Below are 17,630 nucleotides of genomic sequence, written 5' to 3' on the forward strand. Positions count from 1 at the left end.
AGAAACACAGTTGCAGACAGGATTTCCGATCTTTCAGTGGATTTGGACAGCCAGTTGAAGCAAAAAGTAAAGTCATTTATTGCGTTTTCGGTTGCAATTGATGAAAGCACGGACATTACAGATGTTGCACAACTGGCAATTTTTTCATCCGCGGAGTTGATGACACATTGACCGTCACCGAGGAGTTTGTGGAGTTGGTGCCGATGACAGATACAACGACAGCAGCTGATATTTTTACCGCACTCGTCGGCGCGCTGGACAGGGTCGGAGTGGACTGGTCCCGCGCTGTCAGCCTGGCTACAGATGGTGCGCCCTCAATGATCGGGAAAAAAGCAGGCGTTGTGACAAAGTTCAGAGAGAAAGTGCAATCTGCAAATGGAGGACGTGATTTTTTGACTTTTCACTGTATTTTGCACCAGGAGGCTTTGTGTTGCAAGTCATTAAAGATGGATAACGTCATGAAGGTGGTCATCCAAACTGTTAATTTCATCCGATCCAGAAGCCTGAATCACCGTCAGTTTGACAGCCTTCTCAGAGAGAAAGACCACATCTATGGCCTGCCATACCACACTGAGGTAAGATGGTTAAGCCGAGGTGCTGTGCTGAGGCGTTTCTTTGATTTACGAGAAGAAATTGAACAGTTCATGGAAGAAAAGGGCAAACCAGTGTTAGAATTTCATTCCGCAGAATGGATGCCGGACCTTGCATTTATGGTGGATGTTACAGAGCACCTGAATAACTTGAACAAACAGCTGCAAGGGCGCAACAAAGTTGTCACGCAGTATTATGACAGCATACGTTCTTTCAAGTTGAAGCTGTCATTGTGGGAGACGCAACTTGCCGGTGGTGATGCAGCTCACTTCCCCTGTCTGAAAAATTTGTGCGCGACCCAAAATGTCGCAGACATGAAGCGGTTCAAAGATAAAATAACGGGACTGTTACGGGAGTTTGAGCAACGCTTTCAGATTTATGTTTATATGTTTTTATGTTGATGTGCTATTGTTTTTAATTGATTTTATTTTATTTGTATATTTAACCTATTCTTGACTCTGTGGTTCTTGCACTTGTTTGGGGAACAGGATTTCATTATTTTTATCTACATTTCTGCCTGAGAAATGACACCCTGATATAGTTCTGTGATATACTTCTGTGAATCACTGAGGCATTGTGTGTTTGTGTGTTCTTTGTCCTCAGAACTTTCAAATAACTTGAGGTGTTTTATAATTAATAGTGATGTTGTGCTTTTGGACACTGTCCTCAGGCTCCAGCTTTATGTTTATATGTTTTTATGTTGATGTGCTATTGTTTTTAATTGATTTTATTGTATTTGTATATTTAACCTATTCTTGACTGTGGTTCTTGCACTTGTTTGGGGAACAGGATTTCATTATTTTTATCTACATTTCTGCCTGAGAAATGACACCCTGATATAGTTCTGTGATCTGTGAAACAGTTCTGTTAATCACTGAGGCATTGTGTGTTTGTGTGTTCTTTTTCTTTCGAATTTTCAAATAAACTTGACGTGTTTTATGATTAATAGTGATGTTGTGCTTGTACTATTTTGGACACACTGTCCTCAGGCTCCAGCTTTGTTGTATGTTGATCGTATTAAAACAAAGAAAACAATCTGAAGTTGTTGTTTTTAAGTTATATATACCATGATTTTTCCGGTCCACTTGGGAATAGATTTTCCTCCATGTGGCCCCTGAGCTAAAATGAGTTTGACACCCCTGATTTAGAAGGTTAAGTTCAGGCATTAATTCCGAATGGTTAAATTAAGGGTTAAGGTTTGGGATTAAAGGGTTAAAATAACAACAGTTAAAACTAGTGCATATCACTGGGATTGAACACGCGACCCTCTGAGCCGGAGCTCGCAGCTTACGCCCTGCTTACCTGGACGGACGTCTAATTTGGCAGTGTATCTTGAGCGACCTGGCTGGTGTGTCTGTGTGTGTATATGTATCCTATATACTATGTGTGTACCTGGCAGTAGCCTATGTTTGGGTTTCTGAAGGCGTACGCAGTGAGGACCCTTCGTAGGGCAGCGATCCCCATCTCGTTCTGGAAGGCTGGGTGTTCGGGGAGGGAGCGGTGCAGGTCTCTCTCGATCTCCTCCGTGGCCAGGTTGTACTTCCCCATAGATTTCTCTACCAGGTCCTCATAGTAGCCAGGGTGGGTCGCCATCTCATTGATCGCCCCTGGGGGGGGGGAGTGACCACAGTTAGTATAGTGTTAAACGAGGCCTTTGGCACCAGACCACCAGACAACTTCTGGTTAAAAAGTCTGGCTGGTGATTGGCTGGTGGAACATAAAGTTAATATCAGGCCTTTGTTTTAAACCTCGCTGCATTATGTAGTAACTATATTGGGGGGGTTGCATTGCAATAGCTTTAGGAAAGTTGCCAACAAACGGAAATTCCAGTTTTCAAGGGAAATGAAAGAGGGCGCCTGTAATGCGACTTCCGCTTTCGGACGTTAACAAGGCGACACTCCATCTTAACTCCTATTCCACATTTACTGGATTGGTTGAACAGTGCAGAAGAGAACCTCCCAACAGGTATTTTGTATTATCTTCAAGATATTTGTATTATCTTTGTATTATCTTCCATGCAGGGGATCTAGTGTCAGGTGTTTGGCTACCATTTCAATGGCGTTGCATAGTCAACGTAATCAGTTGCAGAAATGGTTAGAGTGATGAAACCAGAACTGAAGACATGCCATTGCTCATTCCATCTCTACTAACTGAGGGATGTGGCAAGCAGCCAGTAGACATGCAGTAGTAAGCCTTCCACTCTCGCTTTAGGCAGAATCCCTTCTACACTGAACCCTTAGTGGCTTTATAGCCCCCCCCTCCCTCCCTCCCTCCCTCCTCCCTCCTCCCAGCCATGACTGTGCACTGGGAGCAACAACACAGGCCAAACCATTCAGAGAAAGGGGGAGGGGACCTTCAAGCAGAGAAGTGCATTCCCTGGGTAAAAGCGTGGTGAACCAGTCTCTCAACATCCTCAAACTCGCTCTTCTAGCTCAGTGAAATGCAGGCTTATCAACTGTACCCACTGTGATAGTGAGTGTGAGTAGAGGGACAAGTACAGAGGTTGCATTCAAATGCTGCATCTTTTTCCACATAAAAGCACAGCTAGCGAGCTACGCCGACAGAGACACTAGGCTAACATGTAAACACACCAGTCCCTCCAGGAAGTGCAGATGTATGGCTGCCATAGCGACCGCAGAAGGTTCCACAAGTAGGTCACTAGCGGACGGAAGGAGCAGTTTATAGCCTGCAACTCCCCAAAGGTAGATAAGCGCTAACTGCTAGTGCTGTCGCGTGGCTGCAAGGCATTTACTCCAGGAAGAAGAGAGGATGAAGTATAAAAACATTGTTTGGTGAGCTAAGCAGTGACTCTCCCTGTAGACCTACTGGTTCTTCACGTTTAAATATATAGGTCAGCTTTTCACAGCTATGGTGGCCACAACGTAGGCCTACGTCTCCAACCCAACCCCTACGTAAGCTGCTGTATTTGTAAAGCAGACTGTCAGTGTTCAGTGTGGCTTAAGCAGGCTATAGAATGTGTGCTTTTTACTGTAATAAGCTGTAGCAGTGAACGTCAAGCATGCAGCCCAGTTACTAGATCCCCTGCATGGAAGATAATACAAAGATAAGATACTGCTGCTCAGGCAGCAGATGGGAACGGAATGCGTTGCCAAGGCCAAGCTAATGCATGTTTAAATGAGAGGCTACCCAAATCCATATGTACACTGAAAGAAAAGCTCATATTTGACGGTCAATACTTCTAATACACCTGGATGATGAACCATTCTGTGCTCAAACCACAAAAGGGGGAATGAAATGTTGATTAAACTCATTACTATAGTAACAATAACTATAGTCATGAGATGTGTGGTCCCACCACACGATGCTGGCTACAGGTTAGGAGTTGGTGTATGAGTGTGTGAGCACGTAGTACTGTCTATCTGTGGTCTGAGTGTGTGAGCACGTAGTACTGTCTATCTGTGGTCTGAGTGTGTGAGCACGTAGTACTGTCTATCTGTGGTCAGAGTGTGTGAGCACGTAGTACTGTCTATCTGTGGTCTGAGTGTGTGAGCACGTAGTACTGTCTATCTGTGGTCTGAGTGTGTGAGCACGTAGTACTGTCTATCTGTGGTCTGAGTGTGTATCTGCATGGCTTGTGGAGATGCAGAATGAGTGAAAGTAGAGTATGTGAATATCAAGAACCGGCAGACATAATGTATTATAAACTGGGTGGTTCGAGCCCTGAATGCTGATTGGCTGACAGCCGTGGTATACCACGGGTATGACAAAACATGTATTTTTATTGCTCTAATTACGTTGGTAACCAGTTTATAATAGCAATAAGGCACCTCAGGGGTTTGTGATATATGGCCAATATACCACGGCTAAGGGCTGTGTCCAGGCACTCCGTGTTGCGTTGTGCTAAGAACAGCACATAGCCGTGGTATATTGACCATATACCACACCTCCTCGGGCCTTACTGCGTAAATATACAAATGACTATGTACAGTGAATGTGAGAGTGTATTGTGTGTGTGCGTGTAATGTATGTGTGTGTTTGTGATCATGCCCACGTCTGACTGTTTGTGAGAGCGCGTGCGACTGTTGGCCTCACCAGAGAAGAGCAGCCACAGCTCTCCCCTCATGTTCTCTGGGATGCCTTTAAGCACCAGGTCCTTGGTCTTCTCTGTACGGTACATACACACCCCCTGGCCATACTCGGTGAAGTGGTTCTTCCACGCCTGTTCCTTCAGGAACTCCTTGGCCTGGGGAAAAATAAAAATGGATAGTTAATCTTGCATGTGTAAGAGAAAGGAAAAAGAGAGATGTCATAAGAGCCACATTTCATGCCAGTAAAGCTCACCTTAGAGAGAACTATAGAATGATGTATTAGGACACATACACAGAGACAGAGAGAGACAGAGAGACACAGAGAAAGAGAGAGAGAGACAGAGAGAGAGAGAGAGAGAGAGAGAGAGCGAGAGAGAGAAAGACACACAGAGAGACACAGAGACAGAGAGCAAGAGCGACACATAGAGCGACACAGAGAGCGACACAGACCCTTGCAACAGCTGAGCCAACAAACCAACTTCTCTGCGGAAAGCAAAAAAAATGACTAGCCTCGTACGAACCGTCCTAATCTCTGTTTCGATACACGCAGAATGTAAGCTCGCGAGATCAGGATGGTTCGTAGGAGGCTTAAAAATGACTACCTCATAAAATATTGAGCCAGAGAGCCCTCAAAGCCTAAACAATGTTTCTAACTTCCGACACAGACGTATCTAGCACAAATACTCCCCATGAGGTCTCTGAATAATTTGATTAGGGCTTTGTTTACTTCAATTAACTTGGGTCTAATATCCCTTCCACACACTCCCCCTCCATTGGTCTACATCAGCAACTTCACTGCAGGCCTTTTGAATTGTGCAGTGCAAAGCCTGCTGGAGGTTAGATCAGGACCAGAACATAGTGACTGCAGACTGCAAGCCAAGCATCGTTTTAGATCAAGGTTGAGACAATGATGGCGCTGATAGACATGGCCGCTCTGTTTCTGGCTCCTAAGCAACTTTGCAGTATTTTGTTGTTGTGTATTGTTAGACATTACTGCACCATTGGAGCTAGGAACACAAGCATTTCGCTACACCCGCAATAACATCTGCTAAATAGGTGTATGCGACCAATACAATGTTATTTTATTTGAGGCTTGGCTTGGGAGAAGCCTCAAGTTATTACTTGCAGATATTGAATTCCCAATGGCTTAGTCAGCATGCAGGTATACACACGCAATTACAATTTGTTACAATATTTTGTCACTGTAAGTAAATGTTTTCAACTCAATCAATTCATTTAGTCCCAGTTCAGTTCCATCAATCATCATGTGCAATCATTCCAATTCTCTACTATAGCAATAGAGCATCTTCTTACGTTCGACCACATGTGACCAGAACCGTATATGCCGTGACCATTCAATGACCGTACCAGTTTGGGGTTGAACTCCTCTGGCGAGCGGCGGCGGTACATGGTCATGAGGGCCTGGGTGGCGGTGGGCACGCTGTTGTCGTTGAGGTTAAACTGGCGCTCGCCCTCAGAGAAGCCCTCTGAGCCCAGGCTGCTGCGCTGGGGACTGCTGGAGAGGAGAGAGCCCTGCTGGGAGTACACCTAGAGGAGAGCAAGAGAGAGAGATTCAGGATCAGAGTTAGGAGATTGTTAATGCAGTCAATTATCATGAGTTTACCATAACAGCTGTTCTGAGACCTGTGATGAGATGCCAAACTAATAATAATGAGAATACACCTTGTGGAGAGCAACACAGGTCCAGGATCAGGGCAAGGATAGTTAATGCAGTGTGCTTTATGATAAGAGCTGATCAGAGACCTGTGATAATAATCATGGCAAGTCTATTTACTGAAGTCCTGGAGGAGAGGGAGACTTCTCAGCAAACTGGGGGTGCAGTTGTGGAAGAGATTTAAATTATGTACAACATCCTAGATATACAATGACAGATGTGCCCTCACCTCGTCGTCGGAGCTGTTCACACTCCCGGTAATCTCCCTCTCGAAGTAGATCTTGGAGGTGGTCTGCTGCAGGAAGTCAGAGATCCTCTGGACCAGGAAGTCCCGGTCCTTGAGGTTGGCGAACAGGAAGGTCATCTTGTTCTTGGTGCTGATGGACAGTGGGCTGGGCAAAAAGTTGGAGCTGTCCGCCTTCTCCACTATCGTCACCTGGGAGGGACAGAGACACAGAGGTCAGTCACAACAGATATGCCAGTCACAACAGATATGTCAGTCATAAGATACAGTACGTCAGTGATATGTGATGTGAGGACGCAACATACGTCTACTAAGATATACATCTCCTATTTCATATGAGAAAGTGTTCGATGTAGCACTCGATGTAGAACATGAACTACACTAACCCATCGCAAATGTATTGATTTATTTAACCTTCATCTAACCATATAGGCCAATATTCCCATGTGCAATGACCAAAGGCCAACATACCATCCCAAGCACACAATAGGTTTCACCATATCAACACTTCAACCCACATACTAGGTGACTGAATCAATTCAGTGCCACACATCACAACACTAGGCATTAGTATTCGATCCACACTCTGCCCTGCCAGCGATTAAGGCTGTGGGGTAGTTTAAGATGGCTGATGGGGATGGGATGTGACAGGGTGGACTCCTGATCGCCAAGGCAATGGCTGGGCGAGGGGCAGTGACTAAAGCAGATTGGGAGTGACAGCCCCCTACCAGAGTGTGTTAACCCGGCCGCTGCTCTTTCTAAATGCCCTGCTAGTATGCACCCTACAGCGGCAGACACAGAACTTGTCAAAGGGTCAAAGGTAGCCTTTCTTTCCTGATGGAAAATCTCAAATCTATAGTGGTCCCATATTGACTTTTGTCTTAGCATCATCCGAAATGGTCAAAAAAGGCTAGCTCAACGGTCACCAACCTGGAATCCCAGAGAGCTCCAGGACTACTCACCTCTCTTAGAGGGATGATGAGGCTGCACAGGGTCTCCTCCTTGGAAGTGAAGCAGATGTAGTTAGTGGAGACAAACATCTGGCCCAGAATGTGCATCTTGTTGAAGGGGGTCCAAAGGGTGCAGCCCGTGTGTCCGTCCAGCTTCTCATCCTTGGGCAGACGGAACAACGCCCGGTAGCGCTCGCTCTTAGCCCTGGCATCCAGGTCCCTGGGTGAGACAACAACAAGGTTCAAGAGATGGTCTAGAGATGGCCAAGAATCCACTTCGGAACATAATGTTATCTTTTAATAGCAGCAGTTAGTTGAGATTTTAACAGTCTTGGTGTTTAGGAAAAAAAATGGGTGGTGGACCATTCTTGATACACACGGGAAACTGTTGAGCGTGAAAAACCCAGCAGCGTTGCAGTTCTTGACACAAACCGGTGCGCCTGGCACCTATTATCATACCCCATTCAAAAGGCACTTAAATCTTTTGTCTTGCCCATTCACTCTCTGAACGGCACACATACACAATCCATGTCTCAACTGTCTCTCAAGGCTTGAAAATCCTTCTTTAACCTTGCTCCTCCCCTTCATCAGTCTGCCATGGAAAGAGCAGACATTCGTAATGCTTTGTACACTGTGTATTTCCATACAATTGTATGTATTCCAAATACATTTATAAATGTATGTCACGCATTAATATACATTTCAAAATGCATCAAAAATACATTTCGCCAATTAGTTATATTTCACATGTATCCTAAAATGCATCAAAATAAAATATTTGAAATGTATTTTTTTTTCTCCCCAATATGGGGAAAACCAGGTCAATGGAGTGAAAGAGCCCTTTGAGACCAAGTATGACAGTATAATACTGCAATAGACATCTATATAGGGCAACAGTTACTACTGCAATAGACATCTATATAGGGCAACAGTTACTACTGCAATATACATCTATATAGGGCAACAGTTACTACTACAATAGACATCTATATAGGGCAACAGTTACTACTGCAATAGACATCTATATAGGGCAACAGTTACTACTGCAATAGACATCTATATAGGGCAACAGTTACTACTGCAATAGACATCTATATAGGGCAACAGTTACTACTGCAATAGACATCTATATAGGGCAACAGTTACTACTGCAATAGACATCTATATAGGGCAACAGTTACTACTGCAATAGACATCTATATAGGGCAACAGTTACTACTGCAATAGACATCTATATAGGGCAACAGTTCCTACTGCAATAGACATCTATATAGGGCAACAGTTACTACTGCAATAGACATCTATATAGGGCAACAGTTACTACTGCAATAGACATCTATATAGGGCAACAGTTACTACTGCAATAGACATCTATATAGGGCAACAGTTACTACTGCAATAGACATCTATATAGGGCAACAGTTACTACTGCAATAGACATCTATATAGGGCAACAGTTACTACTGCAATAGACATCTATATAGGGCAACAGTTACTACTGCAATAGACATCTATATAGGGCAACAGTTACTACTGCAATAGACATCTATATAGGGCAACAGTTACTACTGCAATAGACATCTATATAGGGCAACAGTTACTACTGCAATAGACATCTATATAGGGCAACAGTTACTACTGCAATAGACATCTATATAGGGCAACAGTTACTACTGCAATAGACATCTATATAGGGCAACAGTTACTACTGCAATAGACATCTATATAGGGCAACAGTTACTACTACAATAGACATCTATATAGGGCAACAGTTACTACTACAATAGACATCTATATAGGGCAACAGTTACTACTGCAATAGACATCTATATAGGGCAACAGTTACTACTGCAATAGACATCTATATAGGGCAACAGTTACTACTACAATAGACATCTATATAGGGCAACAGTTACTACTACAATAGACATCTATATAGGGCAACAGTTACTACTACAATATACATCTATATAGGGCAACAGTTACTACTACAATAGACATCTATATAGGGCAACAGTTACTACTACAATAGACATCTATATAGGGCAACAGTTACTACTACAATAGACATCTATATAGGGCAACAGTTACTACTACAATAGACATCTATATAGGGCAACAGTTACTACTACAATAGACATCTATATAGGGCAACAGTTACTACTACAATAGACATCTATATAGGGGCAACAGTTACTACTACAATAGACATCTATATAGGGCAACAGTTACTACTGCAATAGACATCTATATAGGGCAACAGTTACTACTGCAATAGACATCTATATAGGGCAACAGTTACTACTGCAATAGACATCTATATAGGGCAACAGTTACTACTACAATAGACATCTATATAGGGCAACAGTTACTACTGCAATAGACATCTATATAGGGCAATAGTTACTACTGCAATAGACATCTATATAGGGCAACAGTTACTACTGCAATAGACATCTATATAGGGCAACAGTTACTACTGCAATAGACATCTATATAGGGCAACAGTTACTACTGCAATAGACATCTATATAGGGCAACAGTTACTACTGCAATAGACATCTATATAGGGCAACAGTTACTACTGCAATATACATCTATATAGGGCAACAGTTACTACTACAATAGACATCTATATAGGGCAACAGTTACTACTACAATAGACATCTATATAGGGCAACAGTTACTACTGCAATAGACATCTATATAGGGCAACAGTTACTACTACAATAGACATCTATATAGGGCAACAGTTACTACTATATACATTTATATAGGGAAACAGTATAGGTAGTGATTAGAGAGTTGGAATCTATGTCGAGGGAAATACGTTTGGAAATACGTAGTCTCGGCCAATGATGCAAGCTTGAGTGTTTAAAGTTAACTGCGCCAGTAAAAGTTCAGCTGTACCTAAAAGGATTATGAAATAAAGTCATGGTGTAGTTTTAAAGAATGCAAAAGTGGCTGTGAGCCAAACTAATAAAAATGGAACCCAGTTTTAATGTAGTACTACCACCACCTCCTCAGCTGGTTTTCCTTCAGGCACAGTGGAACAAGACTTTACATTTCTTTCCTCTGAAGTAATTAGTATTTTGTTGTTGGTGGTCTTATGTAGTCATTTAGTTAAGTCTTAGTATATTGTTTATTAAACTGTCTAACACTTACAATGCCATGCAACCACATGGAAAGGTTGTGAATGGTTATAGATCACCCGCAGCAAAGACTTTTGTAATGTTATGCAGCATTATAAATACCTACATTATGACTAACTACTGCATCTCCCCAGAAACCAATCCACCGAACCTCGAGGGGAGACCAACAAACCTCTCTCACCTACAACATCCAGCCTCACCAAACCTCCCCAGAACCCCCAACAGAACTTCACCAAACCGCCCAAGAAACCCACCAGAACCTCCCAAGAACCCCCTTCACCAAACCTCACCTCTTGAGAGCGGACACCTTTTTGGGTGTCTTCCTCTTGAGTTTGGGCAGGGAGCGGTCCTGCTCAAAGCCCTTGTTGTCGAGGAGCTGTCTCATGGCGATGTTGGCCAGCTGCTCCATCAGCTTGAAGGTCTCGTTGACGTTGAGGAAGACCGAGAAGACGTGCTCAGCCACCCGCGTGCTCACCTTGACCGAGGAATGGAAGAATAAATTAAGGTTAGAGGGGTCTATGGATGGATAAAGAGAGGTTAAAGAGATGATAACATGCAGTATAGTTGATATGATTTAAAAGGCTCACCTTGACGGCGTCGGGGAGGAGAAGCGTGGCACTTTTTTCCAGCTGGGTGATGTCGGCCCAGCGGATCACCAGCTTGGCTGAGGGGGGAGGGGGGAAGAAAGAGGGAGAAAGATAGATTGAAGAAGAGAGATGGTTGCATTTATTAATCTTTGGGTTGCTTAAAAGCTGGTAGTTTGAAATATACATCATTTCATCTTAAAAAATACATTGTATCCACCCAGAACAATATCAAGGGGTTGTCCTACTCCTGAGCCCATTGACTTCTATAACAAAAAAGAAAAGAAAATGTATGCACTCACTAACTGTAAGTCGCTCTGGATAAGAGCGTTTGCTAAATGACTAAAATGTAAATGTAAATGTCCTACTTTTGTGGCTTCTGAAGGGTCTTCAAAAGCAATGCATAATCGGTATGTAGTATAAAAACAGTTGTGTAGTGGTGTCTGTACCTGTGCCAGCATGCCAGTGGTCCCTACCTTCTTTCCCCAGCAGGTAAGAGTAGAAGCAGATGTGGTTGATGCTGAGGTAGAGCCAGCCCTGCCGGGGCACCTTGCCCTTCCAGTAGCTACAGGAGTAGTAGTTGACCAGCTTCTCCTCTTCAGGCATGCCAAACAGCTTACGAAACTTACAGATGGCCTCCTTGAACTTGTCAGTGTCGTCGTCCTCCTTCACGTCCTGGTTCTTGTTGTACTCTGCTATAATACCCTGAGGCAAGAGAGAAAGAGGGAGTGAAGGAGTTTGCGAGAGAGGGAGAGAGAGAATCAATCAAATTCAAAAATTCATTTAAAAAATAAAGATAGATAGAGTGACTGGCAGACAAAGTGAGAACGAAAAAGAGAGAAAGAGAGTGAAAGAGAGAGAAAGAGTGTTCGATAGAAAGCATTGAGGTAATCCTTTCCCCCCCCCCACAAACGGCCTAAAATAAATCTTATCTGGCTAGTTCTCATAATCTATTCATTGTGTAAGAACTTCTTTACCTCCAAACAGATGAATACAGAACCTGATTTAGAGGCTTTGTCAGTAGCTGGACCTGTTTTCAGGCTACACTAGTAAATACAGCAGGGCTTCCTTATTTTGCCTCTGGCAGGAGCTATTTTTACAAAACTAATTTGACTACATGCTAGGCTAATATTACACCTGGCATGATCAACAACATCATTTCACAGGCAAATGTCATACGTTTCAATGTCCAAACTGTCAAAATGAATTGCTGACAACTACCATTACTATTGTCACAAACACTATTACAAAAATGTGTGAAATTCCCCAAACCCCACCATCTAAACACAAAACATAACCAACCTTCCAAATCCCAGAGAAGTCCATACTGTCTCTTTAGATAAAAGTGGCTGCTAAGTGGCTCATATATACACTAAACAGTACCTGAACTTTGCCCTTGACAAAGGTAGTGATGTCACTCTCGTTCTCGAAGATGGACAGCGTCTGCAGGAGGTTCTGCTCCAGCCACTCCCAGTGCTCTGTGATCTCCTTACGGGAGCACCCTATGGAAGGAGGGAGGGGAGCAGGGAGACGGGGAGGGGGAGACAGGGGTGCGTCAGGGAAGTCGATTACAAGAGGCTCCCAGGAGAATGTGGAGGCATGGAGTTTCACCCATACCTCATTTTCTTTGAGACATTACAGCATGTTGTCTGAGACGTTGTTCATCATTCTTACAATTATATGCATAATGAACATATTTAGCATACTTGGACTCTAACCTACTCTTCTGGCATACTAAGTAGTATGGAAGTACATGATTCAGGACCCAGTCAGTGACAGACAGACGAGAGGAAGGACAGTACAGACAGCAGTAACAAGCTCTTCAGATGGCTAAGTAAGACTACTAGATACAACCCACCAGGTTAAAAACCTAGGTGTGAGTTTAGACTCTGACCTAAATTGAGTCCCACATCGGAAATGTGACCAAATCAGCTTTTAAATCACATTAGAAATATTGCCAAAGTGTGTCCGTTCCTCTGCCAACACTGAGACTAATACATGCTTTTATTACTACCACGCTTGATTAATGCAATGCTCTCCTGTCTGGTCTCCCCCCCAAACAAAATACATTGGCCAGCTTTAATGATTTCAGAATGCAGCAGCACGTGTGCTTACAAAGACCAGAAGGAGAGCACACACACAACACATATTTTAAAGTCACTGCATTTGCTGTTAGTTTTAGAGTGGATTTTGAAATTGTTTTATTGATTTTGAAAGCAATACGTGGTCTTGCACCTGAATACGTCTGATATGCTTTTAAGATATGTGCCCGGTCGGTCCCTCAGATCCTGGAAGTCAGGCACTGGCCTTTTAGTTGTTCCAAAGGTCAGACTCCGAACCATAACGTTTGGTCAGGCTGCTTTCAGCCACTATGGTGTTTAGAACAGCCTGCCAGAGAATCTGAGGGCCTCAAACTGTAGACATTTTTAAGAAAGACCTTATGACATACCTTTTTTTGCCGTGCTTTTACTTAAGGTTATTTTTAGTCATTTTATATATTTACATTTTAGTCATTTTGGATAAGAGCGACTTACAGTTAGTGAATGCATACATGGATATATATATATATATATATATATATATATATATATATATATATATATATATATACACATGGTATATACAGTGGGGAGAACAAGTATTTGATACACTGCCGATTTAGCAGGTTTTCCTACTTACAAAGCATGTAGAGGTCTGTAATTTTTATCATAGGTACACTTCAACTGTGAGAGACGGAATCTAAAACAAAAATCCAGAAAATCACATTGTATGATTTTTAAGTAATTAATTTGCATTTTATTGCATGACATAAGTATTTCATACATCAGAAAAGCAGAACTTAATATTTGGTACAGAAACCTTTGTTTGCAATTACAGAGATCATACGTTTCCTGTAGGTCTTGACCAGGTTTGCACACACTGCAGTAGGGATTTTGCCCCACTCCTCCATACAGACCTTCTCCAGATCCTTCAGATTTCGGGGCTGTCGCTGGGCAATACGGACTTTCAGCTCCCTCCAAAGATGTTCTATTGGGTTCAGGTCTGGAGACTGGCTAGGCCACTCCATGACCTTGAGATGCTTCTTACGGAGCCACTCCTTAGTTGCCCTGGCTGTGTGTTTCGGGTCGTTGTCATGCTGGAAGACCCAGCCACGACCCATCTTCAATGCTCTTACTGAGAGGAGGTTGTTGGCCAAGATCTCGCGATACATGGCCCCATCCATCCTCCCCTCAATACGGTGCAGTCGTCCTGTCACCTTTGCAGAAAAGCATCCCCAAAGAATGATGTTTCCACCTCCATGCTTCACGGTTGGGATGGTGTTCTTGGGGTTGTACTCATCCTTCTTCTTCCTCCAAACACGGCGAGTTGAGTTTAGACCAAAAAGCTATATTTTTGTCTCATCAGACCACATGACCTTCTCCCATTCCTCCTCTGGATCATCCAGATGGTCATTGGCAAACTTCAGATGGGCCTGGATATGCGCTGGCTTGAGCAGGGGGACCTTGCGTGCGCTGCAGGATTTTAATCCATGACGGCGTAGTGTGTTACTAATGGTTTTCTTTGAGACTGTGGTCCCAGCTCTCTTCAGGTCATTGACCAGGTCCTGCCGTGTAGTTCTGGGCTGATCCCTCACCTTCCTCATGATCATTGATGCCCCACGAGGTGAGATCTTGCATGGAGCCCCAGACCGAGGGTGATTGACAGTCATCTTGAACTTCTTCCATTTCCTAATAATTGCACCAACAGTTGTTGCCTTCTCACCAAGCTGCTTGCCTATTGTCCTGTAGCCCATCCCAGCCTTGTGCAGGTCTACAATTGTATCCCTGATGTCCTTACATAGCTCTCTGGTCTTGGCCATTGTGGAGAGGTTGGAGTCTGTTTAATTGAGTGTGTGGACAGGTGTCTTTTATACAGGTAACAAGTTCAAACAGGTGCAGTTAATACAGGTAATGAGTGGAGAACAGGAGGGCTTCTTAAAGAAAAACTAACAGGTCTGTGAGAGCCGGAATTCTTACTGGTTGGTAGGTGATCAAATACTTATGTCATGCAATAAAATGCAAATTAATTACTTAAAAACCATACAATGTGATTTTCTGGATTTTTGTTTTAGATTCTGTCTCTCACAGTTGAAGTGTACCTATGATAAAAATTACAGACCTCTACATGCTTTGTAAGTAAGAAAACCTGCAAAATCGGCAGTGTATCAAATACTTGTTCTCCCCACTGTATGTATGTATGTATGTATGTATGTGTATGTATGTATGTATGTATGTATGTATGTATGTATGTATGTATGTATGTATGTATGTATGTATATATGTATATATATATATATATATATATATATATATATATATATATACACATACACACACACATACATACATACATACATACACACATACATACACACAGCTCAAAAAAATAAAGGGAACACTTAAACAACACAATGTAACTCCAAGTCAATCACACTTCTGTGAAATCAAACTGTCCACTTAGGAAGCAACACTGATTGACAATAAATTTCACATGCTGTTGTGCAAATGGATAAGACAACAGGTGGAAATTATAGGCAATTAGCAAGACACCCCCAATAAAGAAGTGGTTCTGCAGGTGGTGACCACAGACCACTTCTCAGTTCCTATGCTTCCTGGCTGATGTTTTGGTCACTTTTGAATGCTGGCGGTGCTTTCACTCTAGTGGTAGCATGAGACGGAGTCTACAACCCACACAAGTGGCTCAGGTAGTGCAGCTCATCCAGGATGGCACATCAATGCGAGCTGTGGCAAGATTTGCTGTGTCTGTCAGCGTAGTGTCCAGAGCATGGAGGTGCTACCAGGAGACAGGCCAGTACATCAGGAGACGTGGAGGAGGCCGTAGGAGGGCAACAACCCAGCAGCAGGACCGCTACCTCCGCCTTTGTGCAAGGAGGAGCAGGAGGAGCACTGCCAGAGTCCTTCAAAATGACCTCCAGCAGGCCACAAATGTGCATGTGTCTGCTCAAACGGTCAGAAACAGACTCCATGAGGGTGGTATGAGGGCCCGACGTCCACAGGTGGGGGTTGTGCTTACAGCCCAACACCGTGCAGGACGTTTGGCATTTGCCAGAGAACACCAAGATTGGCAAATTCGCCACTGGCGCCCTGTGCTCTTCACAGATGAAAGCAGGTTCACACTGAGCACATGTGACAGACGTGACAGAGTCTGGAGACGCCGTGGAGAACGTTCTGCTGCCTGCAACATCCTCCAGCATGACCGGTTTGGCGGTGGGTCAGTCATGGTGTGGGTTGGCATTTCTTTGGGGGGCCGCACAGCCCTCCATGTGCTCGCCAGAGGTAGCCTGACTGCCATTAGGTACCGAGATGAGATCCTCAGACCCCTTGTGAGACCATATGCTGGTGCGGTTGGCCCTGGGTTCCTCCTAATGCAAGACCTCATGTGGCTGGAGTGTGTCAGCAGTTCCTGCAAGAGGAAGGCATTGATGCTATGGACCGCCCGTTCCCCAGACCTGAATCCAATTGAGCACATCTGGGACATCATGTCTCGCTCCATCCACCAATGCCACAGACTGTCCAGGAGTTGGCGGATGCTTTAGTCCAGGTCTGGGAGGAGATCCCTCAGGAGACCATCCGCCACCTCATCAGGAGCATGCCCAGGCATTGTAGGGAGGTCATTCAGGCACGTGGAGGCCACACACACTACTGAGCCTCATTTTGACATGTTTTAAGGACATTACATCAAAGTTGGATCAGCCTGTAGTGTGGTTTTCCACTTTAATTTTGAGTGTGACTCCAAATCCAGACCTCCATGGGTTGATAAATTTGATTTCCATTGATAATTTGTGTGATTTTGTTGTCAGCACATTCAACTACATAAAGAAAAAAGTATTTAATAAGATTATTTCATTCATTCAGATCTAGGATGTGTTGTTTAAGTGTTCCCTTAATTTTTTTGAGCAGTATAATATATATATATATATATATAAATTCATACTGGCCCCCGTGGGAAACAAACCCACATCCCTGCCGGCCAAACCCTCCCCTACCTTGGACGACGCTGGACCAATTGTGCGCCGCCCATGGGTCTCCCGGTCGCGGCCGGCTGTGACAGAGCCTGGACTCGAACCAGGATCTCTAGTGGCACAGCTAGCACTGCGATGCAGTGCCTTAGACCACTGCGCCCCTCAGGAGTATTTTTTCCCATATACAGTATTTATATTTTTTAATGCATTAGTCGCATGTGCACTTTTATTTTACTATTTTAATTTGTCTCTTATTTATTGTCTTAGTTATTTTTCTCACCTTATATTTGATTTGCTAAGCACATCGAAGTGCATCTGCTGTAAGAAATGTGCTACATACATAAAGTTTGATTAAATCTAGAC

At 43.6% G+C, this 17,630-nt stretch overlaps 1 protein-coding gene across 2 annotated transcripts in view; it reads right to left on the reverse strand.

Moving 5' to 3' along the window:
- tbc1d9 (TBC1 domain family, member 9 (with GRAM domain)) overlaps nt 1-17,630 on the reverse strand; it is a 37,651-nt gene that overhangs the window by 9,080 nt on the left and 10,941 nt on the right. The window contains exons 3-11 of one of the 2 annotated variants that reach the window (XM_041843241.2): nt 12,629-12,747; nt 11,722-11,950; nt 11,249-11,325; nt 10,952-11,136; nt 7,522-7,729; nt 6,545-6,751; nt 6,009-6,188; nt 4,645-4,795; nt 1,984-2,198 (exon numbers count right to left, since the gene is read on the reverse strand). In XM_041843241.2, the coding sequence (XP_041699175.2) occupies nt 1,984-2,198; nt 4,645-4,795; nt 6,009-6,188; nt 6,545-6,751; nt 7,522-7,729; nt 10,952-11,136; nt 11,249-11,325; nt 11,722-11,950; nt 12,629-12,747 (1,571 nt within the window). Of the gene's footprint in view, nt 1-1,983; nt 2,199-4,644; nt 4,796-6,008; nt 6,189-6,544; nt 6,752-7,521; nt 7,730-10,951; nt 11,137-11,248; nt 11,326-11,721; nt 11,951-12,547; nt 12,603-12,628; nt 12,748-17,630 lie in introns of those variants that run through there. The other variant, XM_045206337.1, reaches the window with a different exon arrangement.

The sequence above is a fragment of the Coregonus clupeaformis genome, chromosome 22, assembly GCF_020615455.1.
Source record: "Coregonus clupeaformis isolate EN_2021a chromosome 22, ASM2061545v1, whole genome shotgun sequence".
Lineage (NCBI taxonomy): Eukaryota > Metazoa > Chordata > Actinopteri > Salmoniformes > Salmonidae > Coregonus > Coregonus clupeaformis.